Below are 24,541 nucleotides of genomic sequence, written 5' to 3'. Positions count from 1 at the left end.
TATCTCTCTCTCTCGCTCTCTCTCTCTCTCTCTCTCTCTCTCTCTCTCTCTGTCTCTCTCTCGTCTGACCGTTTGGCCTAGGTAATCCCGTGTCTGCTGTTGTTACCTGCAACCTCTTTGTCATTCCTGCTCTGAGGAAGATGCAGGGGATATTAGACCCAAGGCCGACCATCATCAAAGCCAGGGTAAAACCCACGTCAACATGAACACACTTACCTCGGTCACAGAAAATAATACGATTGCTGCACTTATTCTGAGCCTTGGGTGAAATAGCGCTCACATAAAATGTTTGACTACGCGTGAACTTAACTTTCCTGATGTCAAGAAACAACTTCCCATGTTTTACACACCAAGACGGCAGAAGGTATTGGAGAAAAAAAGGTACTTGCTTAAAATAATTTAGAGTGACCTGGAGAGTCTGGTCGTAATATATTCACACTGCAGATGACATTTAGCTTTCTAGCTAATTATGGGCCAGTTACTAGTAACTGTCCATTGCCCTGTTGAATATATTCTGAAAGTAAATCTCCATTTGCCGCTTGCTATTCAAACATAACATTAAAAAATAAGTTGTGATTATGTGTCACATGACAAATGATAAGACTGGTGGCCCCACCATAGCTCTGCGCCTCTAGTCCCTGGGATGTTCTCTTATTGTTATCATCATTATGATCATCACCATGACCAACATCAACATCATCATTGTCATCATCATCCTTACCGTCATCATCCTCATCCTCATCCTCATCATCATTATTATTCTGTGTTCTCCCCAGTTGTCCTGTGATGTGAAGTTGGACCCTCGCCCTGAATACCACCGCTGCATCCTGACCTGGCATCACCAGGAGCCTCTACCATGGGCTCAGAGCACAGGTACCACGCCCGGCCCTCCACCGTGCCCCCAGCCCCACAAAACGGCTGCTCAGATTGCCATGCATACACTGTGTTCCGACAACTGTCGAAAGAGGTGGGGTCATCACTATCGCAAACTGCGTTAGTGATGACCCACGTTTCACCAGAGATTGTATGAATCCCTGTTCTTTGTTTAAGTGCTCTGCTACTATTTAATGTTGGTCAACTGTTTTCATTCAGTTTGAATTGAGGCAAAGTTAAGATATTGAGTGGCATGTGATGAAGACCTATTAATTGTTAAGCTAAAGGTGGATTCCTTGAATAGCAATTTAGCCAAATATTTTACGCCCCTGTGTTTCTGTACCATTCTCTCCTCTCCTCTCCTCCTTTCTCTTCTCTTCTCCTCTCCTCTCCTCCCCTCCCTTCTCCTCTCCTCTCCTCTCCTCTCCTCTCCTCTCCTCTCCTCTCCTCTCCTCTCCTCTCCTCTCCTCTCCTCCCCTCCCCTCTCCTCTCCTCTCCTCTCCTCTCCTCTCCTCCCCTCTCCTCCTCCTCCCTCCTCCTCCCTCCTCTCCTTTCCTCTCCTCTCATCTCATCTCCTCTCCTCTCCTCCTCCCTCCCCTCCTCTCCTCTCCTCTCCTCTCCTCCCCTCTCCTCCCCCCTCCCCCTCCCTCCTCTGCAGGGAACCAGGTGAGCAGCCGGCTGATGAGCATGCGCAGCGCCAACGGTCTCCTGATGCTACCTCCCAAAACGGAGCAATACGTGGAGCTGCACAAGGGCGAAGTGGTGGACGTCATGGTGATCGGGCGGCTATGATGTCACCGCAGGGGGACCGAGAGAGCTTTCACATGATATGAAGGGGTCAGAACGGGTGGTTCACGGTGCATGTCCACATATCATTGACTATTCTGTAATATGCAACGGCACAGCTAGTTTTTATTGATTTGGATAACGTTGAGGTATAGTCAACATCTTGATCACAAAAACCTAGATACATATGAAAAAGAATAATTAATTTAAAGGAAAAAAAAAGATTATAATATTTCAAACAAAGGAAGTATAACTTTTAATGAAAAAAAATCTAATTATAAAAAGAGATTTATTCTGTAATATATTATTATGATTATTCTTCTTATTATTATCATTATTCTTATTATCATTATTATATTAAGGCGACTTTGTTCCTTTCATTGCAATTGCTTTGTGTGTTCAACGCTAGACCTTATCTATAGCAGTAGCATTTTAATAGACAGCTGTAGGTGCCTGCCAGGACAAAAAAAGATAAAACTATTATTTTCTCATCTTTAGTGGATTAAAAAAAAATCTGTTTTTTGACAATGAAGAAAAACTTTGCGGAGGATTTCCCACGGTGCTCGGGGGGGTGGGGGGGAGGGGGGGGGGGGGGGGGGGGGGGGAGTGAAAAAGGGGGGCGGGTGAGGTGTGGAGGCGCCCGTCCGAGTTGACACTTTGGTTTTTAGTCCTTTCTTTCTCTCATTAGTATGCATCATAATGGCTTCACAAAAAGAGCTTTGCTTGTTGTTTATCTTGTGAGTCTTGTTTATGTGCGCAGTGCCAAATGCCTGGGCAGGGGGGTGGGGGGACAGGGTGGTGCTGGGATGATGGTGGGGTCGGGGGTGGGATGGAGGAAACAGGGGGATGGGCGGGGGGCACGGAAGTCAGGGAGGGGGTGACCGCCCTTGAGTCTGGCCTGCACAGACCACCTGAAGCCTCCTAATAATCACGGTGACCGGTTGTAAACACGCACACACACACACACACACTCACACACACACACACACACACACACACACACACACACACACACACACACACACACACACCTCACGTGCACACACAAAAATAATAGTACTACGCCCACCCATCCCCAGCACCCCCAGCACCCCTCCCCCTCCCCTCCCCCCCCTCCCAGGCGAGCAGAACCACGGGGAAATAATATTTTATTTGATCTACTATCGAAGAACAAAAAAAGATAGGGGGAATAGAATGAGGGATAAGAAACAGCTTCTTTAAGTGCTGACAGCCTTTTTAACCAACTTCACAAAAAATGTACAGAAAAAAGACAAATAAGAAGAACCATATTGTACAGATATATAGGTGACCAGCACTCCTAAAGAAATTATTAAGCAATGAGGAGACATTGAAGAACGCTGTACTATAACATTTTCTGTAATGATATGAAACTGATGAAAGAGACAAAGATAATAAAAATCCTTGATCATTATGTAAAAAAAAAGTTATTGTTGGCTTTCCTTTTTTAAATAAAATATATTTAAAGTGAACAAAGAAAACATGATTCTTTTTTTTTCATATGTGGTTAATCAAAATACCTGTAAGAAAGTTTGGTTGCATTTTTTCTTTTTCTTTTTGGGTTGGGTTATTGAAAATCGGGTATGATTTTGAATCTGGACCAAAACAAGAAGATCAAACAGGTAGGTATATCTGGTAAAGATATACCTCTGCTGTATAGAAGGTCCACAGGCCCTCAGAGACAGAGAGGAGTGTCTCACTGTCAAGGTGACGGGTTCGGAATAAAGTGATGCTATCGACTGACCACAAGAATCGGCTCATCTTAATCCACCAGGATACAACCAACAATGCCATTCTGTAGGCAATTTGATTTATTTTTTTTCTGATCAACCATTGTTGGTGACAGTGAATGTTTTGTTTCGAGCTTGTTATATTTGCATACGGTTAAAGCCACTGTGTGAACTTAAAGGACCCCCTGATCTATAGACGAGTATCTGTGACCTCTTGCGAATCAAACAAACAAAGTGCTTGGTCAAAACATTAGAACTTTCTGGAATGGTTTAAGGTATTTTTTCATGGTAAAGGTAACTCATTTCAAATACCTATGGGGGACCTGAATAAGACCTGAAAAGCTAGTTAACCAAAATGAGTGATGCGTACAGTAGAGCAGCTATACTTTATTCAGTTCCTGTTCCTTTATCACACTGACCACTTCATCCTGCACACCTGTCCTCGTCCCATATGCTAATCAGTAGGCTATGTCATCACCAAAATGAGATCTGATTGGGTGTAATATCAAACATTCTGTTCTTCTTGGTGTGTGTGCATGTGATTGCTACAGTGAAATAGATATGGATAGGTTGATGGAATTGAAATTGAGATGGGGTAGAAGAGGCTACTTGAGTCAGATTTCAGTCATTGTGCCCCTCAATGGAATAGGCTACCGAATGCCCATGCGGCGACACGCACCTATTTTCCTGACCACAAGGGGCGCTGTGGAGTTTAATAGTTGCCAAGGAGATGACATAAACAGCGAGCTCTCCTCAACTCCACAAGGCTCCGTCCGAGCCCAGCACGGTCATGTGAGAGGCAGAAAGAAAGAGAGGGAAGAGTATGAAGCCAATACCCTAACCAACACTGAATGACCGCAACTTTCAGAAACACTGAACCAGGACATACATCCTCCTAGAAGAACCAGACGGCTATATTTGAAGTGGTAAGTAGCTACTTTCCAGGTCTCTGCTATTTCCAGAATAACTCCGCAGTTACAATACTGGCTGTGGAGTGGGCACCTAAAGAGCTAACTTAAGTACCAGTCGGGCGACTACTGTATAAAACATTGCTTCTTTACATCAATATATTGACTTTATTTGTTTAAAGAAATATTGGGGACATTTATTCTTATCGTTCAAAAATAACAGGGCAACTAGTGTGGCTCGCAGTCGTTGTTAATGGTGATCCTTTGCCCCTGATTCCCTGGCGTTGCTAAATATATTGTACTTTAATTGTTGACACGTTATTCACAGCTGAGCTGTTTGGCTCTACTAGTGTTAGCACTAGCTTTACACTGTTTTCAAGGAGGGAGTGTAATTGGAAAAGGTCAATTACTCCATCAGTTAGTTAGACTGTGAATCACGTTGCAAATGGCCTTCTAACTTGTATAACAAGTGATTTAGGCCTACTGATGGACTGGTTCATTAATTAACATGCTGATTGACACAATTAATAAATCTGGTTTATTAAACTGTGTGTGTGTGTGTGTGGGGGGGGGGGTGCTTTCTTTAATTTCCTGTATTCCTATTAATGTAAATGTATTTTCTTAATCATGTGTTGTTGTTGTTGTGCTCGAATGAAGGCCACCGCATTTTCCAAATGTCTTCATTCTAATGCCAGGGAGCTTCCAACTTCCGCTCCCACTGGCGTCGCAGTCTCTGTGGCCTCGCTGTGCCGACGCTGAGCCGCGGCAGCAGAAGCTAACTCTAATTAAGCCCACAGGAGGAACAGATGGCCCTGCCGGCTAGTCTGTCTGTCTCACTGCTGTTTGTCATCCGTGCACCACCGCCGCTCTCTAAATGCTGCTAAATGCTAACTATGGGTGGGGGGTGGGGGGGGATTGGTGTGTTGTTAGTGTTGAATGTTTGATGGGTGTGTGTTGGAGGTTTAGGGGGGGGGGGGGAGTAGGGAAGCATGTTGTGGTATTTGGCATACAATTTGTCGGCTGACAATAATAGGATCTATGTTGGCATGAATACCACAACCACAGGGACGGTTGATGAGGCATTCGTGTGTCACCACAACAACATTGGTGATGGATGACGATGATTGCGAAGAACAGAGGCAAGATGCGTCATAGATGAATTCAGGTTGCCCCTGAGCTCCAGAAGATCAGAGGGAAGAATTTGACCTGGAACTCTTTGAGCGTTACGTCAAACGTGCAGCAGTGAGGAAGAGACCGAGACTGCTCCTAAACACACAGCTCATTTTACCACACTGCAGTTGTCTGGAACATCCACGCGCAGCTTCTCCCGTCAGTAATGGTCTATACATTTGAAGGCTTACTTTGGATGAATTGTGACAGACGTAGGCCTGTGTCTTCATGTTGAACTCGCCCATGCCTGAAGTTAAACGCCTCGCGTCACCGTACCTATTTCCCTAATCCATCTTAATACTAGTAGCACCCCCTGAAATAGAATGTAATCCCGGAGCCATGACAGATTGTGTACTAGACTCTAATTACCGGGGTCTCCGGCATCACATTATAATTCATGACAGTCACTTGATCGTCCAATAAAACCCATTAGGGCATAACGTCACCCAAACTCAGGCATTAGGAACGGATTGTTATCTATGTACGACTAGGAAAGTGGTCACCGCTAAAACCACGTAGAGACTGTGTGCAGGAAGAGACTCAATTTTAGGGATGGCAAGTTAGAGGCTGGTCCGCACAAATAAATCACGTTGCTGCAGGTTAGCTGCTGCATGACAGCCGACCCGGGTGGAATAAGCGGGAGCATATTGCTCCTGCTTGACTGTTGTTCAAGGAGTGCCAAGGAACGTGGAGTCGGGGTGCTCCCAATGGATGGATTAATGTGCAGTACATGCAGAGACACAGATCGCTCTGCATAATGATGCGTGAGATCCAAGGCCTCGGTTTCACCTTTCAACCCAGAAACAAATCTGGACTCAGGGTAATTTGTCTATTGAAATTTCAAGGCATCACAGACTGTTGCCTTGACGACCTCTAGATGCTCAAAGTGTGCTTTATAACGCTGATGTTTCATGAGGTATTTCAGAATGTTTATGTTCATTCTTTCATTTCCTTCTAACCTCCCGTTATCTCCCTGTGTTCCAGGTCATCTCCCACAGAGGGGCGCGCTCTGGGCCCTGCATCGTTGTCTTCCGCGGCGCCATGGCCCCTGTACCGAGGAGCCGGTGCGGCAGCCCTTCGTAGCTCTCTCTGCGGTGCGACCCGCCGTAGCTGCGCCCGTGGGTGGGGGCGCGGGGCGGGGGGGTTGAGTGGCTGTTTAAGAGCAGCAGCAGCAGCAGCAATAAGCACCCGGCGGTTGTTGGCGGCACAATCCCCGACAGGATGTTCTCGTCGTCCCACATGAACGGCTACGGGAACCCGGGTTTGTCAGAGCAGGGCAACCAGCCGCCGCACAGGGAGCGGGCGGTGGACTGCCCCGGGGACAAGGAGGGCGGGGACGGCAGGCCCTCGCGCTGCGGCGCCCAGATGGAGAGGATCCAGCACTACCAGGAGGAGCTGAGGAAGAGGAGGGAGGAGGAAGGAGGGGGAAGGGCCCGCCACGAGGTGGACCCCGACGCCTCGCTGCGCCTCAAGAAGCTCTCGCAGAACCCCAAGGTGGGCATCGACAACCCCACCTTCGACGGGAAGGAGAGGCTACCCGAGCACGGCCCCCCCGAGCACGGGCCGGACCCCGCAGCCGGTGAGTGTTGTCGGGGGTGTTTCATTTCGTACAGTGGGTGGTGATTCACATGGGTGGTGTTTCCCTCAATGTAAGACCCCAGGTCGGGTAGACTTGCTCTGCTGCCAGGAGTCGTGACGTATTCAGACTCGGCCCCTATCACAAATGTCTAAATTAATTTAAAGATGATGGAGAATTTGGAACCTAGCATTAACGGTAAGAAATGGTCATAATCGTCCTAAATTCCTTAAGAGCAGGTCAGTGTATGGAGCAGATTTGACCAAATAAACTCTCAAGGAGAATGAATGTGACGAATGAAATGGCTGTCAAGGAACCTGAAAGGTGCCAACGTGTGGGTGTTGATGGGTCCATAAACAGTTTAGAATTGGACACCCAGGGGCGTGGGGGCCGGCAGTGTGAAAGAATGGCCCTAGAGATCTGGTGGTGGTGACTCCAATGCTGTAGGCATGGCTCTGGTTGCCCAAAATGTTTTTGTGAAACCCAAGCTTTCCAACAATGAGATGGGAATTGTATGTATAGGGGTGGTACGTCGTGATGTCACATGGCACTGACTGCCTCCATTTGGAAGTAAAGGAGCATGACAATTTTACTCGTAATTTTAAGTGTTTGGGTCATTGTTTAGTAATTCATTTTTTTAATTATTTGTCATTATGGGTTTGACCTTGTTTGAAACTGCCAGTGTTTCTCAAGCGAGAAGTACCAAAACAAAGTTCTGATACGCCTACGATATAGTATATTTACAATGATTTAGGATTTGACATTACTACGATTCTTGAGTACTCTCCAAACATAAGTATCGCCAACAAAACAATCCCATGATGCATTCTGATGTCCAAGCCCTATTCTCAAGATCACACCAAGCATAGATTGTAAAAACTATTGATGGAGGCCTGAAAGAGATGGTTTCAATCCATTTTAGCAACAAATGGGTGGATAAGACGGAGGGCAGGAAAGCGTAACACCGACCCTTCCCCTTGAACAAGCCCAAAGAAGAGGGCCTTCCACAGCGGCGGAGCGAAACACAGTGACTCAGAACAATGGGGCGGCTGGTCAGAGGTCAGAGGTCATCAGCGGAGGAGGGTCGCGATTGTTTCTCCAAATGGGTTTGAAAGACGGGGGTTCATTTACTAGGTACTGGAGGGAAGGGAGAGGCAGCTATTAATGTGGGCTATTCCTCCTTCAATCAGTTGATGTTTCCAAGTTGGGTCTCTTTCTTAGATTCTGCCTCTTTCTTTCTCTCGCAAAAATGTTTCTTCTGATGTTGAATCTTAAATGCAGTGCATGAGGTAATGCAGCTTGTCACGGGTCAACGAGCCACCAAGAACAGACTTGGCATCAACAACACATGCCTTCACACTGAGTTTACTTAATGGCCATATGTGTCGTCCCTCAGTGTGGTTTGGGTGAAAACATTCTTGTTTGTGTCTTGGACGCCAGCGTTTTACACATCAACCCAAAATACTTTTCCACTGTCCTCTTGATCTGAGTCTCGAGCCAAACCCTAACCACCTCAGTAAGAGATGGTTGATGGCTACAACCTGTTGAGGTTACTTGTTGAACTCCGTTCCTGAAATCGAACACCCCCCTATCAAATGCGGTAGTGCGCAAGGCTGAGCTAGTTAGTTATCGATAAACTATGTCCGGGTTTCACAACGATCCCCACTGAGAAACCACAGCCGTTTATAATCATTTGGTTTCCTTCTGCACGAGAGGGACCCAAATCGACTCCCATAATCTGTCTCTCCAGGCTGGCCCTTGCCCATAGAAGGTGGTATTGATGGAACTCGTTAGGCTTGTAGACAGACAGTGTGAATAATGCATTGCTTTGGCATCCACTGTGTGTCCAGCTGCCAACGTCACAGTGCCTCCCTGCCAGTGTTGGCCCTTTGGCTCCTCAAGAACACCCCCCACCCCCCCACCCCCTTGTCATTTCCACAGTATCGTTTCCTAGCTCTTCATTCTTTGGCCATCGGTGTGTTTAGGTTTGCTTTGGCCAACTCGTGTCAGACCCGGGTGTTGTACCCTGTCTTTATCCACGACGGTTCTTCAGGGTGATAATTATCACTGAGAATACACAAACATGTGAGATTGGCGCCACTGTATCCACCCTCATTTTCTTTCTTCTCTGCAACCACTATCCATCATGGTTGTCATCACTCCCTTCGACTCAATCTCTGTCTCTGTCTCTGTCTCTGTCTCTGTCTCTGTCTCTGTGTCTCTCTCCCGTCCAGAGCTGGAGGAGATGCTGCAGGCCCTGCGCTGGGCCAAGCAGTGTCTGACAGACGCTCAGAGCCAGCAGGACGTGGCACTGGTGCTGCAGCTGCTGTCCAAGGAGGAGTTCAGGACGGCCCACAGTGTGCACAGTGCCGTGTCCCGTCAGATGAGCCGTGCGGGGCCAACGGCGCCCCTCACCGCCCAGGCCCAGGGCCTCTGCCAGGAGGTAGGGCCCGATCCTCAATACCTCATCCTCGGTAACCCAGGCCCCTGGGGGTAACCACTAACCTAAAGACTCTTTAAGTCTAGTAGTACCCCCAAAATAGTTTCTTTTCGTTCTTGTTTCTTTCTTTATTTTACTTCATTTTACATGGTGTCTTTATTTTTTATTATCACGTTTTGAGATTGATCCCAATAAAAGGTGCATTTATGTTATTATTATTATTATTGATTTTAAGAAGCAGTTCTATATTGAGTAGCTCTATATATAACTTTGTATTTTAAAATCAATAAGTCTGTTCTATATAGAGCTACGGCTGTAGCAGCCGCCAGTCTTGCCTCGCCTCACTGAGGATCATTTGTTGCCATTTGTGTTGAAACTCTAGCTTCACTTATTTCGTAACTTATTGATGTGCTAATGAGTCGACGATACGATCTCAAACGTGGTCCAATGCTACACAGTCTAGCCGTGTTTGGCTGTGCGCTATGGGTCCATACCTCTGCCTCTCTCAAAATGTACGATGAGGAACAAAAGTTTATGTGTAGAGTTTGCACTTTTTCTGAACCAATGTGAACATGGAGATTGGCCTGTGGAATAAGAGGGACAGACATTATGATGATGATTATGACGTTGGTTATGATGATGTAGAAGGAAAACATGGCAACAGAGCCAAACTGAATGGAGTAGAGATCCGTTCACCAAAGCATTGAGCAGATAATGTTCTTCTTAGGGCGGGGGGGGGCGGGATTTGAATAAGGGAGCGAACAAACGAGGAAAAACTGGAAGGACAAGAACAAGTCTGGGCTTCAGCTGTTCCAAAATGCAAAGCACCTTGCATTTTGCAAAGCGCCGTGCCTGCGTCATCACCAGTCTCCTCAGGGGTTGAGGCACCCAGCATAGCTGCCCGGGCAGGTGAAGTGACTTGAGAGAGGAGACGACCTGAATCTGTCACACCTGACTTCCCTTCGAGGACACGAAGTGAACGTTTCCCCACCCCCCTTAATGCGGAAGCAGGGCGTTTTGGGGATCACTGTACTGCTCTCCTTTTGACTTCTGTAAAGTGCACTTCTGATAAAGACAGGGTCTAGGCTACACGTTATCCTGCCCACACTCGACCACTCACGTAAACAGCATATGGCCCACACACGTTTCCACCCACCTGAGCGCTGCTTCGCTAAGAAGCCGCTTAAGGAGGTGCATTACGCTTTGAGCTGTGTTGTGATTGGCTCCTGGGCTAATCTCCCATCAGCCCCTCACCCATCCTGATTGTGTGCGCGTGTGTGTGTGTCAGTGGCACACAGCAGCCTAGTGGACAGATAGAAAAACTGAAGGGAGGGGCGGGAATCACCTCATTAGTGAGAGCTTCATTTAATGTAGGGGTTGGAGAGAGCTGAAAGAAAGAGAAAGAGAGAGAGAGAGCTCTAGCATGGCCGATAAGCAGAGCAGGTGGAGGAGATTTTGCAAATCTCTGCCAATGACCATATGGAACGACTCACCGAGTTCGAAAAAAAAAGAGAGAGGTGGTTAGTCTGGGTTGGGGGGAGAGTTTAAGAGACCTGACAAACACACCTTTTATTTAATTCGGGTTACATTTGGGAACTGGAAATGAACTCCTGAAAACATTGCTTTTATATGCTCTGTGTGTCTCCGGGTTCCTGGGCATAGCTAGTCATATCTAGTCATATAAAGGGTTAGGGTTAGCGTGTTGAAGTGTGCATGGCTTGTTGCCAGGTGTTCTACCAAGTATTTGTTCAATGTATGCGCAAATAAATGGCAGAAGTTGCTTAAGCTTTCAGCTGGCAAAGCCTCGGCTTATGCCCACAAAGTCTTTGGGGTCACGGTTTGGTTTGCAGCGAGTGGAACTCTGCTGGATTCTCGTGGTTCTTGTTACCCGTAATCCAGCGGGCCAGCACATAACAATAAATCCCCTTACAGTAGACTGAAGGCACAGTTTCCCATCCGCAAGGCAAAGCCCCAATGTGACTTATTAAATGGCTATCGTCTCCACCCTGTTTGAATTCTCTGGTAAATTCATTTTATTTAATTGAGAGTGTAGAAGACCCCAAATCCTTTAAAGTTTTAGTTGGATTTAGCGAGATAATGCTAACGTATACCAAATATTATGAAGGGCATGCTGTCTGGCCTTGAGATGATTAGACATTGGCACACGCAGCTTTTGTCTGGGAGATGGTATTCACGAAAAAAATCAAAAGATATTTGGTATCCTCAGTAGTTTTACTGTGTACCTGTCGCGAGAATCCAAATCTCCTTTGAGTCTGATCAGCGGGGCTTTCCACTGTTTCCTTTGCCTGCATGCATATTAAAATCAATGAAAATAACCTTGAGTCGCTTTGCCTTATCTCTCTCTATATGCCCCTCTCACTCTCTTGCTCTCTCGCTCTCTATCACTCTCTCTCTCGCTCTCTCTCTCTCTCTGCAGGTGCAGAAGATTCTCCAGTCCAGCCACCAGAAGGAAGGTGTGGAGCTCCGCACTTTGCTCACCACCCCTCACGTAAAGGTCAGATCCAAGCACAACAGCACAGTCCCAACACCAAATGCCACAATACCTCCCCAATTATTCTGCAATACCCCAATCCCATCATCTTCAGACGTCACTGTCATGATGAGAGTCCCGGGTTGAAAGCAATTCTACTATTTGACCTGTCATCATAAACAATCACACAAATATACATCTTCAGCCAATCGTCTGAAAACCACTTGCACTCAACCATCTGCCCTGTTAAATTCTGTTGACTAAGCAAATCTTTATTTGTCACATGCACAATGACTACTTGTACAATGTGTATGTTGCCATTTTGAATGTGCATGTACATAATATAAATTTAATAAAGATTTTTTTTCTTTATATACACATAATATTTCACATTAAATTGTACAATGTTATCTTTTGGAATTAGCATAGCTCATCATTATGTGAAAGCGGGTCCCATAAGTGGTGAGTAATCTAGGAGTAATCAGCAAAATCTCTTTGAGAACTGTCTATTAGACACCACCTCACATACATGGTGTTCTTCATTATAAGCGTTGATGAGCTTCTTGTTGAGGTCATACTCGGGTAATGCTGTCCTGACAGCTGTTGGCACAGCTATAACTTGACTCCTAATTGGTTCTTAGGGGTTCCACTGACCCCATTAATGAGGAAATGGATTATGCACACACGCATGCATGTAGCTTTTCTTATCATCCAGGAGTTTCCGTGTGGAGGTTATCATGATCCCTCGCGAATTGAGTGAATGTTGTAGTAATTGTACAGCATTTAATCCCCAGAATCCAATGGGTTCTTCTTGCTCTACCTCAGATGATAATCAAGGGAGGCTATTTCTGTTCATGTTGGCTAACTACCGTGCATGCAAGCTTATTGTTCCTTCATCATTTCGAACTGCATGGGAATAAAGTAATGGGGTCAAAGCCAAATATTTTCAAATCCCCCCCCTTCCCACTAGTTCTTCTTCTATGATCTCCTCATGACTTTCTAAACAGTACTGTGTATTAAAACACCAGCCACGATGATAATACGCTGATTGAATACTCTTCCATGAATAACTGCTATGCTGATAGACAAACAATTCAAATTCTCCCTCCCCCTTTTCATATAATCACTACCTGATGCATCGATAGAGATCTGTATCAGATCCCTTCAAATAATAACATTTTGCACCGTCTGCTCGACTGGTTGGTAGTGCAGGGATGGTAGCGAGCATGCTGTTTTGAGCCTGAAGGACAACCAAGCAGAGGCTAACCAGAACATTTGATGGTCGTTTTAGAAAGTTAGAAAATGCGTTTACGTGACATGTGACCGTGTGAACAGCCTAGCCGCCTTGGGCTACTTTGACTTTTTGCAAAGTCTGATCCAATTAACCTGCGCCACCGCGGTGCCTGCTTAGGACACACTGGGTGTGGGAGTGTTTGGCAGAACTATCCCTGCTATGCGAGGAACACGGGGATAAAGGGACTTGAACCGGATGCCCTTTTGCTTCTGCTGCTCTGTTTCCAGCCTGGTTCATCCCATACCCCATGGCACAGTGTTCAAGACTGAGGGCCGGACTTAAATACCTCACAACGGTCTATACCCTCATTAATATTCACTCCTTAATATCTTTTCAACTGCATTTAACCGTCAATGCTGTTAACCCTCTCCGAAGATGAGCTCTCTGAGATCCGAGTTGAGCACAGGACAAATGTATTGGCGTTGTCTTATGACAATGAGGCATTTCTTTCCGTGGACTCGCCTGAGAGGAACCACACTCTCTTCCGGAGCGTGCCTTCGTCTGAAAACCAGGCACAAGTATAACATCTGGTGCAAACCATACTTGGGTATGCTGCTACTGCTGGTGTCAACCAAACAGAGCCCCCCCCCCACCACCGTCTAAACATACGCCGCGCTACACAAGTTCTCCTGGTGTGAGCGTGAGGGAGGGGAAGGAGGCAGGAGACATCCCATCCTTCCTTCACCCTGTAGGCCCTCCCACGCTCCACCTCCTCTTGCTTTTAAGTAATATCCTGCCTGGCATGTAAAGTGGGACTCACCCGGGCCAGAGAGAGAGAGGGGGGGAGGGCGAGGGAGGGCGGAGGGGGGAGGGGCAGGGTTGGCGTGATGGATGGTAGTGGATACTGACTCGTGAACGCTGCATAGATTAAGACGGATCGTTCATGCTCCTCGGTTCCCTTAAGAGAGAGGGAGACACACACACACACACACACACACACACACACACACACACACACACACACACACACACACACACACACACACTCTAATTTGGAGCAGACAGCTTATTAATTAAGGTGGCCCGCGTGTGTTTTAGTCTGTCATGTGCAAAAGGAGTGGTGGAAAGATTAGTGTTTGTATTGTTTCTGACTCGGAGGAGGACTCTGCTGACTGCTCACGTCAAACGGACCCGGGAGGGGGCGAGGACAAGCGATCCCCTCTAGTCATAGACCCACAATACTCCCACCCATCCACTCACATTATCTTACACGGAATGAGACAAATTGCCAAGCCCTCCTGCAAAACATGTGGCGGCTGTCTCACAAAGTATAATCTCACCACCCACACACTAATGATCCAGCTCTTCCATGCGCTACCACTGTCCCTGCTGCTGCTACTGTTGTGCGTGCATTGTGTGTGTTTGTGTGCGTGTGCGGGCGTGTGTTGGCTGACTGTGTGACAAGTTTTTTTTGCCCTGTGCCATTACCTCACTCTGCCTCTTCTCTTACCCCTGTCCGTTCTGGTGCTCGTCCATTATGTGTTTTCTGTATGTACATATGTGCGTGTGTGTGTATGTGTTTGTGTTTGTCTGTGTGTGTGGGTGCGTGCGGGCGCGTGTGGCCGTGTTCTATGTGGCAGGCCCTGATGCAGGCTCATGATGGCATCGCGGTGCAGGAGCTGAACGAGGATAAGGAGCCAGAAGTCCAGTACATGGGGGAGACGGTGAAACTGGTGCGGCTGGAGAAGACCCTGGACACCCCTCTGGTAGGTGGATCCCCCTCCCCCCACTGTGTCTAGGACGGACTATAGCAGTCCACCAGCGTAGATCTCAAGACCACCTCTGTAGCCACTGGGGTGGGTAAAACCAACAAATAAAATAGGGGTTACATTCGATTTAAAGGGACCATGTATAAGAATCGGGAAATTCCTAGTAAGTGGTTCCCATTCCCATGCTGAGTGAAGTCCCCATTCACAAAATCACTATCCTAATCAGACATATTTTGGCCCATCTCCTAATTTTAGGAGTAAAAGCATGTTCTCCGCATATCTACGTCCTAGGATGGCACATAACTCGGAGCTCAACGTGCGCTTGTGCGTTTGTTTGGAGAGAGAATGCGTTGATATTGATATGTTAAAAACTTTTGATGAATTATTTAAAGACTAGGCTACTCTTACTACACATCGCCGTCTCGGTTGAAAGTTCCACCGCTGGTGGTCGATACCGTCCTCAACACAATCCTTTGCATGCTCACAAGGCACCGTGGGCCAATTTCCTTTTTGGCTTTCCTTGTGTTTATAGATGTATTACTTATTGCTCATAAGCTCTGCCAGTAGAATGACCTCAGTAGATCGGAGCGGCCTCCTAACCCTATCAAACCATAATATAAAGGGAACGGCAATTACATTAAATTAAATGAGATGGGGCAAAGTAGACACGGAATTACACCCCCGTTATGCCAACTCGACGAAGTATACAATACAACATCATGTCCTTTTGCTCAAACCTGGTCCTGCTTTGAGTACTTTCTGTTATAAGTAATGATTTGATCCAGTCCGGTAGTACTCTTAATAGCAGGAGCACAGTAGAAACATTAACAGCTAGCCTGCAGAGCTAGTATCATCAAGTGGAAGACCACATTGAAATATGAGCTCTGAAGGACATCGTGGAATGGCCACTTAAAGAATATCGTGGCCCTAAAACTCAATTTTTGCTTCAACTCGAACCATCCGTCTGAGTCCTTTGAAGTAGACCGTCCGCCAGGGAGCCATGAGGCGGGACGAGTAAATACAAAATCACTGGGTTACACGTCCACAAAGTGTCCCCACAGTCACCCGCAGAAGAGCGTTTACACCAGAGGAGCTGAGTAAGGTCATTGGTGGTGGTGTTGGTGTTACAGATTCTGCTGTAATGCAGTCAGCAGTTCAATCTCTTTTTTTCTCTCTCTCGCCCTCTCTCTCTCTAGCTTTTTTCTCTCTCTCACCCTCTCTTGCCCTCACTCTCTCGCCCTCTCTCTCTGTCTCTCTCTCTTTAGCTTTTTTCTCTCTCTCTTACTCTCTCTTGCCCTCTCTCTCTCGCCCTCTCTCTCTCTCTTAGCTTTTTTCTCTCTCACCCTCTCTCGCCCTCTCTCTCTCTCGCCTGTGCGCTCAGCCTTCTCTGTTATCTTGTCTAACAGCTAAGGTAATAAGACAGCGGCGTCTGGATAAGAACATCTCGCTGACATCGTGGTGTCAGCGCTGCAAGTGACAAAAAAATAGAATGTGTAGTGTTTTTTTTACTTCCAATTTAGCTTTTTCTCAGTTCTGTCTCATTCTCAAGGTTGTTTTGTCTTTCCAGAGTTTAGTTTTCCTTTTGTCTGCGTATCTTGTCACAGTATTACAAAGGCCGTGGTGTTTTGTGACTTTTTCATGGTAGGAACTAGGAAGGTCATCTTTGATATAGTGTGTGTGTGTGTGTGTGTGTGTGTGTGTGTGTGTGTGTGTGTGTGTGTGTGTGTGTGTGTGTGTGTGTGTGTGTGTGTGTGTGTGTGTGTCTCTCTGCACATACCACGGTTTATCTCTCTGCATGTACGTACGTCTCTTATCGCCGTCCTCATCGTCCCTCTCTCTGTGTGTGTGTGTGTGTGCCACCCCAGGGCGCCACGGTGCGTAACGACATGGAGAGCGTGGTGGTGAGCCGCGTGGTGAAGGGCGGCGCGGCGGAACGCAGCGGCCTGCTCACCGAGGGCGACGAGATCCTGGAGATCAACGGCGTCCCCGTCCGCGGGAAACACATCAACGACGTGCACGACCTCATCGTGAGTTTAGCTAAAAGCACGCCTATAGTGCACAGAGGTGAGGTGTGCATGTGGATAGATGGATGGGATACGCACTTTTATTATCCCCGTGGGGAAATAGTTTGGTTCGCATCACAACAAGACGGTACACGATCGAACGATGAACTCGCAGTAGACGAGGGACCCGGTAGCACATAGTACAAATGCAAAAAATACAAACGGCTTCTCCAAAAGGTATCGGTGATTCTCAAGGTCTACTGAGTTGACATAGTTAAGTAAATGGATAGAAGGGCTCAGCAGGCTTCACGCGTAGATTAAGTTTGGTTGAGGTTGTAATAATGAAAAGGGTGTGTTTGCTGAGAAAACAAACTTGTACCGCGTTAAATGTGTTTTTCGGTACTCCTTGATCCTCAAACCTTTGGTAACATTTACCGAAATAGGACATGGCTGGGTTTATTTGGATCCAGATTCCCTGTCGCGACAGAGCGCCTACTCTTAGCAAATTAAATGTTCAGTGATCAAACCGTGCGTAAAACAAGTTTGTCTGCAAAGGACTGCTTCAGTCTCAAAGTGAAATCTGCTCCTTTTGAAGTGAGCTGCCCACTTTATAATCGACTTAAAGTGCACTTAAAGCAGACTTACTTACTAAGTGTTCTTCAAGTGAATCCCACTGATAATGTTCGTCATAGTGGACTTATCGTGTTCTAAGTCAGTCAACGTCGTCTCAATCTGAGGCATCGTACTTTTAGCTGACTTATCGTGCTCAACGCAGCCTCAAGTGTAGTCGGAGCATGTATATTGTACTTCAAGTGAGTCAGCAGTGTCTCATTTGGGGCAGTGTACTTACAGTGAGTCAACGCTGCCTTCATCAGTCGCAGTGTACTTGTAGTGAGTCAACCCCGCCTTCATTTTAGGAGCATTACTTGCAGTGCAACCTCGCCCCCATTTGAGTCAGTGTTCATACGGCCTACACTACGAATAAACCGTATGAAGAACAATCGTAAGTCAACCAGTTTGAAGCACCTCAAAACATAGTGCCATTGATTGTGGCACTATAGTGGCAAGACCATCTACTATAAAGAAACATAAAAAAAATATATTCTTTCTAGTAAGTATTCTAGTACGTCTTGTATTCTATTGAAATTCGCCATTTAGAAACTAGAGGACGTGTGTTTGTGTCTGTGTGTGTGTGTGTGTGTCCCCCATTGAGCTCTAACAAACTAAAGGTCAGAACAGAAAGACCAAAGAATGAAAGCCTTCTCACTGAGGGACACGCTCTTCTTATCCTCACAGCAACAAATGCACGGCACTCTGACCTTCCTGCTCGTCCCCAGCGCCCAGTCTAAGCCTCCTGCACACAGACAGACAGTGGTAAGTCGTGTGTGTGTGTGTGTGTGTGTGTGTGTGTGTGTGTGTGTGTGTGTGTGTGTGTGTGTGTGTGTGTGTGTGTGTGTGTGTGTGTGTGTGTGTGTGTGTGTGTGTGTGTGTGTGTGTGTGTGTGTGTGTGTGCAGTCAGCCTGTTAACTAACTAGTGTGACCACCCCCCCCCCTCCCCTTGTGGTCGTCCAGATGCACATCAGGGCCTACTTCGACTACGACCCCTCCGAGGATCCCTTCGTGCCGTGCCGCGAGCTGGGCCTGTCCTTCCAGAAGGGGGACATCCTCCACATCATCAGCCAGGACGACCCCAACTGGTGGCAGGCCTACCGGGACGGGGACGAGGACAACCAGCCCCTCGCCGGGCTGGTCCCGGGTACGATCCCGGCTGTATAGAGGGGCCTGTGAGGCGTTCCTGTCTGGATAACCATAAATGGAGAGGGATGGGAGGCTGAGCCCTTGGACTGACATGAGCACCTGAACACAGTGGATGCTCTATGTGCTGTATTGATATTGATTGCTAGCTTTATGTATCTGATGCAGAGTTTTTATAATTGGAGAAAGATTCTTTAATCACATCAAAGAGACTTGCAACCCCTGAAATAACGTCATTAACTGCAGTGACCGTTGCACCGCCCCGTTATGTTTCCTCCACAAAGGGAACATGTTGCACCTGTTACCAGTGGTTCACACACTGCCCGCCTGCCTAAAGATCGGACCCTCCTCGAGGAGATGGATTAGATGGCCTGTGATCGGAGCAGGATCTCCAAGGCCTGCTCGTGCGAACATACTGCCCACGATGACGGAGGAGGGTGGGCTAGAGGGGAGGGCGTTGGGGTTAGCGTGTTCAGTGAGTGTGTGTGACTGTCACATGACTGGTCGTGCGTGTTTCCTCTCTCTTGTCAGGCAAGAACTTCCAGCAGCAGAGGGAGACTTTGAAGAAAACGGTGGTGGACAAGGGCCGAGAACAGCCGGGTAAGATGACGGAAACGCACGGCGTCCAAAGCAAACACACTGACGAGTGTATTCATGTCGGGTTCAATGAATTGTCGTTTGGATTGTAATCCGTTTGAACACTTTTGGTTCTTTTATTTTAATGTGTGATGGAGATCAAAACGAGTACGGATTAGGCTTTGTCATCCAACAAAAAGCTTGACGCAAATCCTTGTCGCTTGTCATTTGCTGCAGGGAAGCTTTGGTACGCCAAGAAGACCAAGAAAGCCAGGAAGAAGGACCTACATAACTTGGACAGTAATACAGGTAAAAAAGAAAAAAGACCAGAATCTTACCATGTACAGAACAGCCCAGTGTTTAAACCATGCAGGTGGTGCACGGAGGTGTGTACGGTTCACAAGCCGAGTGCTCGTGGCAGAACGCGTGGCGAGCAGCTCTGAAGACCTCCCGCTGCCCTCCTCCAAAGCGGTCCACAGCCCAACCCCGTGTGCAGCAAAACTCTGAACATGTTGTGTTCCCGGCGCCGTGGTCCCCCGCGGTAAAGTGAATAAGTGCATCAAAGGACCCACCCTGTACATCTGGCTGGGCCCTAACTAGGCAATGCCGTCAACTCGACAGGCTTTCTCTCTGTCAGAGTGGGGGGGGTCGGGGTCGTTTGCCGTTAAAGATCTGCTCACCGTGGCTGCTGTTAATAGGCCCTGTCGTTGTCACGGCAGCGGCCTGTCGCCGGGCAGGATTAGCCCCCGCCATCCCTGCAGACAGAGATCAGGGCTGGCGGAGACAGGTGCTCAACAGGTGCCTAACTAGCTTGAGAGCGGGCCTGCGGGGACATCCTGGCACGCACGCACACACGCATGTATACACCTGCAAGCCACACATGCACACGCATAGACACGCATAGGCAGACGAACAGACAGACAATATTTGTGTGTACTGTATACTTGAATGCCTCACATATCTAATATACACGCACACACTTATGCACACATATACCGACAAGCACAAACGCGCGCATATACGCAATCAAACAATCGACATATGCATGCTTGTGTGAACACCTACATACAGTAACACACACACCGCACACAACGTTCATTTCATAGGGGTAACATGTACATATGCTGACTCACAGAAAATTAAAAAAATATCTTTGTTATCATCTGTAATCCCCTGTAACCATGAACCCACCCACAACCGTGGGGAACAGTGTTTGCAATGTCCCCTTCCTTTCATTTTCATCTACCGTAATAAAACCCTTCTTGGTTCCACAGAGTACGAGGACATCCTGACCTATGAGGAGATGGCCCTCTACCACCAGCCCGCCCACCGCAAGCGTCCCATCGCTCTGATTGGTCCCCCAAACAGCGGGCACGACAACCTGAGGAGGAGGATGCTGACCATCGAACCAGACAAGTTTTCCAGCGCTGTACCGCGTAAGTCCACTCTGAGGTCATGTGACCTCATGTTTACACTCTGGACCAGTGATTCCCAGCCAGGGTTAAGCATACCCTGAGGTAGGGCTGCTCTATTACGGAAAATACAATTTTTATTAATATTCAAATCACGATTATTCTTCAGTTTGAAAACATGATGCATTTATTCAGCATTTCTCTCCAAAAAAAAAAGCTTTGTCACGAGAGCTTAAGAGAAAATACACAAAATGTCCAAATAGAAAATGTTCAAATCACAAATAATGTACAAATATGTATCCAGCTTTTCTGCAAACATTTAATTGAATAAAAATGATATACTTAAAAATAAAAAAAATTAATACAAATTATTCAAGTCGATTAGGTTGGAGATCGTTTGATCCAAAAATCGAAATCACTATCAAAATGGGTATATTGCACAGCCCGGCCTTGAGGGAGGGGGTTGGATACACTACATTTGACACTCCACGCAGCCTAACGCCGCTGACCGTCGTGCCTGCTCCCCCCCCCCCCCCAGACACCACCCGGGGCCCGCGGATACACGAGCGCAACGGGCGTGAGTACCACTTCGTCAGCCACGCCGCCTTCCAGGCGGACCTGGTGGCCGGCAAGTTCGTGGAGTCCGGGGAGTTTGAGAAGAACCTGTACGGCACCAGCACCGACTCAGTCCGCCACGTGGTCAACACCGGGCGCATCTGCCTGCTCTCTCTGCACACCCGGGTAGGGGGGGGAGAGAGAGACACACACACACACACACGCACACACACACACACACACACACACACACACACACACACACACACACACACACACACACACACACACACACACACACACACACACACACACACACACACACACACTGACACACACACACACACACACACAGTGTGTCTAAATGCTAACGCCTATATATTTGATGATGTTGGCAGGCATTCTGTTACAAGTACTTGGCCGGTGTGCACTCACTCCTGGTGTCTTCGAAGCTGTACTGCGTTATTATTATTATTCCTCACTTCCCTCAAGATCCCCTGGGCTCTGCACCATCCCTAAGCCTTGGAGGGATAGAAGTGTATATATATTATATAGAAATATGTCGACAGGGCTGGGGTGGTATTGAAGTCAAGGTTGTCCTTGTCTTTGAGGTACACTAAAGAATGGACCCTTAGGTCTCCTTGATGCTAATGGTGGATCCAGCAGTCCTATTATGTTATACCACAACTTCTGGGGCGACGGCACAGAGCCTTGGCCAGAAACTAGGACTGATGGGGCGGGGTTACACCTTGTTTCCTATTTCAGTGCAGAGTTTTTTTCTACCGAAGAATAGTAGTAATAATAATAGTAATGGAGTGATTTGCGCCATACGATTAAGCTTTCAGAAGGTGATTGTAATGAGTATTTCTACAGTAGCCCATTTACACGGGTATTGAAACCTTGACTGACACTTTGAAGTGGGTGGCTACTTGTGTTCACAAATTAGCTGCTGACGGATGCCTCTGCCTCCAACATGATTGGTCAAAACAAATTTTAAGCAAAATAAAGTGAAATGCCCCATTTGAATTGAACTTGGCTGCCATCAGACTGTGTGAAACTACCTTGATCCCTTCTCCACTTGTCGAGGCCAATGTGCTTCAGTATTTGCTTGCAAACGCCTTTGTTTCTGTTCCTGTTAGTCGCTGCGGGTGTTGAGGTCCTCCAACCTGAAGCCCTTCGTCATCTTCATCGCTCCTCCTTCCCAGGAACGACTGCGCACCCTGCTGGCCGCCGAGGGGAAGACACCAAAGGTACACACATTATTTTAGAAAAACTGTGTACGCTTCCGAAATGTCCCATGCCCCATGTCCCTCAGTGTAACCCAAGCACATACTTGAATTAATTTTAGCAACCTTATTTTATTGAGATGAAAAAAAAAAAGAGTCATTCACAAAAACAGCGTTTGATGGACAGTGTGCCCTCAAGTCTCAGACCTCTTGACCCTAAGCGGCCGTTTCTCCCACCAGCCCGAGGAGCTGAAGGAGGTGATCGAGAAGGCCCGTGAGATGGAGCAGAGCTACGGACACCTGTTCGACGCCGCCATCGTCAACGGCGACCCCGACACGGCGTTCCGCGAGCTGCGCCGGCTCATCGAGAAGCTGGACACCGAGCCCCAGTGGGTGCCAACGTCCTGGCTGTGCTAGAGCCCCAGAGGGGGCCCACCTCCTGGCTGTTCTAGAGCCCCAGAGGGGGCCCACCTCCTGGCTGTGCTAGAGCCCCAGAGGGGGCCCACCTCCTGGCTGTTCTAGAGCCCCAGAGGGGACCCACCTCCTGGCTGTGCTAGAGCCCCAGAGGGGACCCACCTCCTGGCTGTGGTAGAGCCCCAGAGGGGACCCACCTCCTGGCTGTGGTAGAGCCCCAGAGGGGACCCACCTCCTGGCTGTGCTAGAGCCCCAGAGGGGGCCCACCTCCTGGCTGTGCTAGAGCCCCAGAGGGGGGCCCACCTCCTGGCTGTTCTAGAGCCACAGAGGGGGGCCCACCTCCTGGCTGTGCTAGAGCCCCAGTGGGTGCCCACCTCCTGGCTGTGCTAGAGCCCCAGAATGCTGAGGGGTCTCTGGGCGTTGTCGGGGTAATGGAGGGGGGGGCAGTGATGCTGATGGTGACAGTGTTCATAGGGGGGGGTTGGGTGGTGACTTGCCCCCTAAAATAGGGTAACGGAGGGGTGGATGGGGGGGAAAGGAAGGGTTTGAGGAAAGGAAGAGTTGGTGGTTACGGGGTCACTGCAGTTTGAACTTGAACAAAATGGAGAGGCCTTCTTCTTGTCCGTAGAGGAGCTGGCTGTCACCAGGATGTAGCGGGGACAGACGTGTTTCTTGAATTAGTTTTGGATAGTCTGTTTGGGGGATTTCTTTTTTTTCTTTGTCAAACTCCGTGCAAAGCCATGTTTGGTAAAGAAAACTAGGGACAGTATTACAATTGTTACTTTTATAGTAATTTATGATTGTACATATGTATTTTGTATAGAGGAGAAAGGGTTATATAATATCCTATTGATGCTTGATACTTGCTGGGTGCACAAAGTAAAAATACTTCTGATCAAGAACACCTTTTTAAAACGGACTTATCTTCCAATCAACGAAACCAAAACGAATGCTATGCAATATATCGAGGTAATTTATCTTCACCAAAGTCAGTATTATTTATTATTGTAAAAAATAGCGATATTTATGCAATGATAACGATATGCCTCAACGTTTTTAGTATGTTACGGTTGTCTTATTCTGTCAGAGGTAAATCAATTCACTCCCAACAATATAATTATATGGGTCTAGTTTTGTTCCTCCACATGAGGAACTGGTGTTCCCTTTTAGTTTTCTTAAAACATTGCTGTACTTCGTCTCCACGTTTCCCAATCATTTCTGTTGCCAACTCAGGAAAATAGTGTCAATAAATGTGTGAACAATGGTAAACAAAATTTGTATCTGCCTATATATCAGTTAAATCGACTGTCAAAGTAAAGATGTGAATTGTTTAACCCATCTTTGCAGAATGAGCATGGTAGGTGGCATTTTTACACAGCTTTGATGAATGCCCGAATGTGCTGGTCAATCACGGCATTATACAGTCTGCTTTTTCATAAAGCAGACTGTTGCCATGGACAGTTCAAACCTTAGAATCTTAATACTATTTTATTGAAATATTTTTGTATTGTTATATTTTGTGTCCAATTATTGATTTCCTTAGTAGGGAGAAAATCTATTTAAATAAATAAACCCCTTAAAGCTGATCCCGAATTCATAATCCCT

At 47.3% G+C, this 24,541-nt stretch overlaps 2 protein-coding genes across 7 annotated transcripts in view; both read left to right on the top strand.

Annotated features, from left to right (window-relative positions):
- gphnb (gephyrin b) overlaps positions 1-3,103 on the top strand; it is an 89,774-nt gene extending 86,671 nt beyond the window's left edge. For all 5 annotated transcript variants that reach the window (XM_030344479.1, XM_030344483.1, XM_030344481.1 and 2 more), the window contains 3 exons: positions 82-185; positions 777-873; positions 1,532-3,103. In XM_030344479.1, coding sequence (XP_030200339.1) covers positions 82-185; positions 777-873; positions 1,532-1,665 — 335 coding nt within the window. In that variant the 3' untranslated portion in view covers positions 1,666-3,103. The remainder of the gene's footprint in view (positions 1-81; positions 186-776; positions 874-1,531) is intronic.
- A 1,016-nt stretch (positions 3,104-4,119) lies between these two features.
- Positions 4,120-24,522, top strand: pals1b (protein associated with LIN7 1, MAGUK p55 family member b). 2 transcript variants are annotated; one of them, XM_030344486.1, is made up of 14 exons: positions 4,120-4,333; positions 6,470-7,064; positions 9,296-9,504; positions 11,939-12,016; positions 14,879-14,992; positions 16,861-17,022; positions 18,295-18,372; positions 18,571-18,754; positions 19,285-19,353; positions 19,567-19,638; positions 20,604-20,765; positions 21,280-21,482; positions 22,436-22,546; positions 22,763-24,522. In XM_030344486.1, the coding sequence occupies exons 2-14, from the start codon at positions 6,707-6,709 to the stop codon at positions 22,937-22,939; spliced, it is 1,977 nt and encodes a 658-aa protein (XP_030200346.1). In that variant the 5' UTR covers positions 4,120-4,333; positions 6,470-6,706; the 3' UTR covers positions 22,940-24,522. The 2 variants fall into 2 exon arrangements, with proteins under 2 accessions (XP_030200346.1, XP_030200345.1); XM_030344485.1 differs by having other exon boundaries at positions 14,867-14,992.
- Positions 24,523-24,541: the final 19 nt, after the last annotated feature.

The sequence above is a fragment of the Gadus morhua genome, chromosome 21 (genome assembly GCF_902167405.1).
Source record: "Gadus morhua chromosome 21, gadMor3.0, whole genome shotgun sequence".
NCBI classification, from domain to species: domain Eukaryota; kingdom Metazoa; phylum Chordata; class Actinopteri; order Gadiformes; family Gadidae; genus Gadus; species Gadus morhua.
The sequence above is the reverse complement of the archived record's forward strand: the minus strand, read 5'-3'. Positions and strand labels throughout refer to the sequence as shown.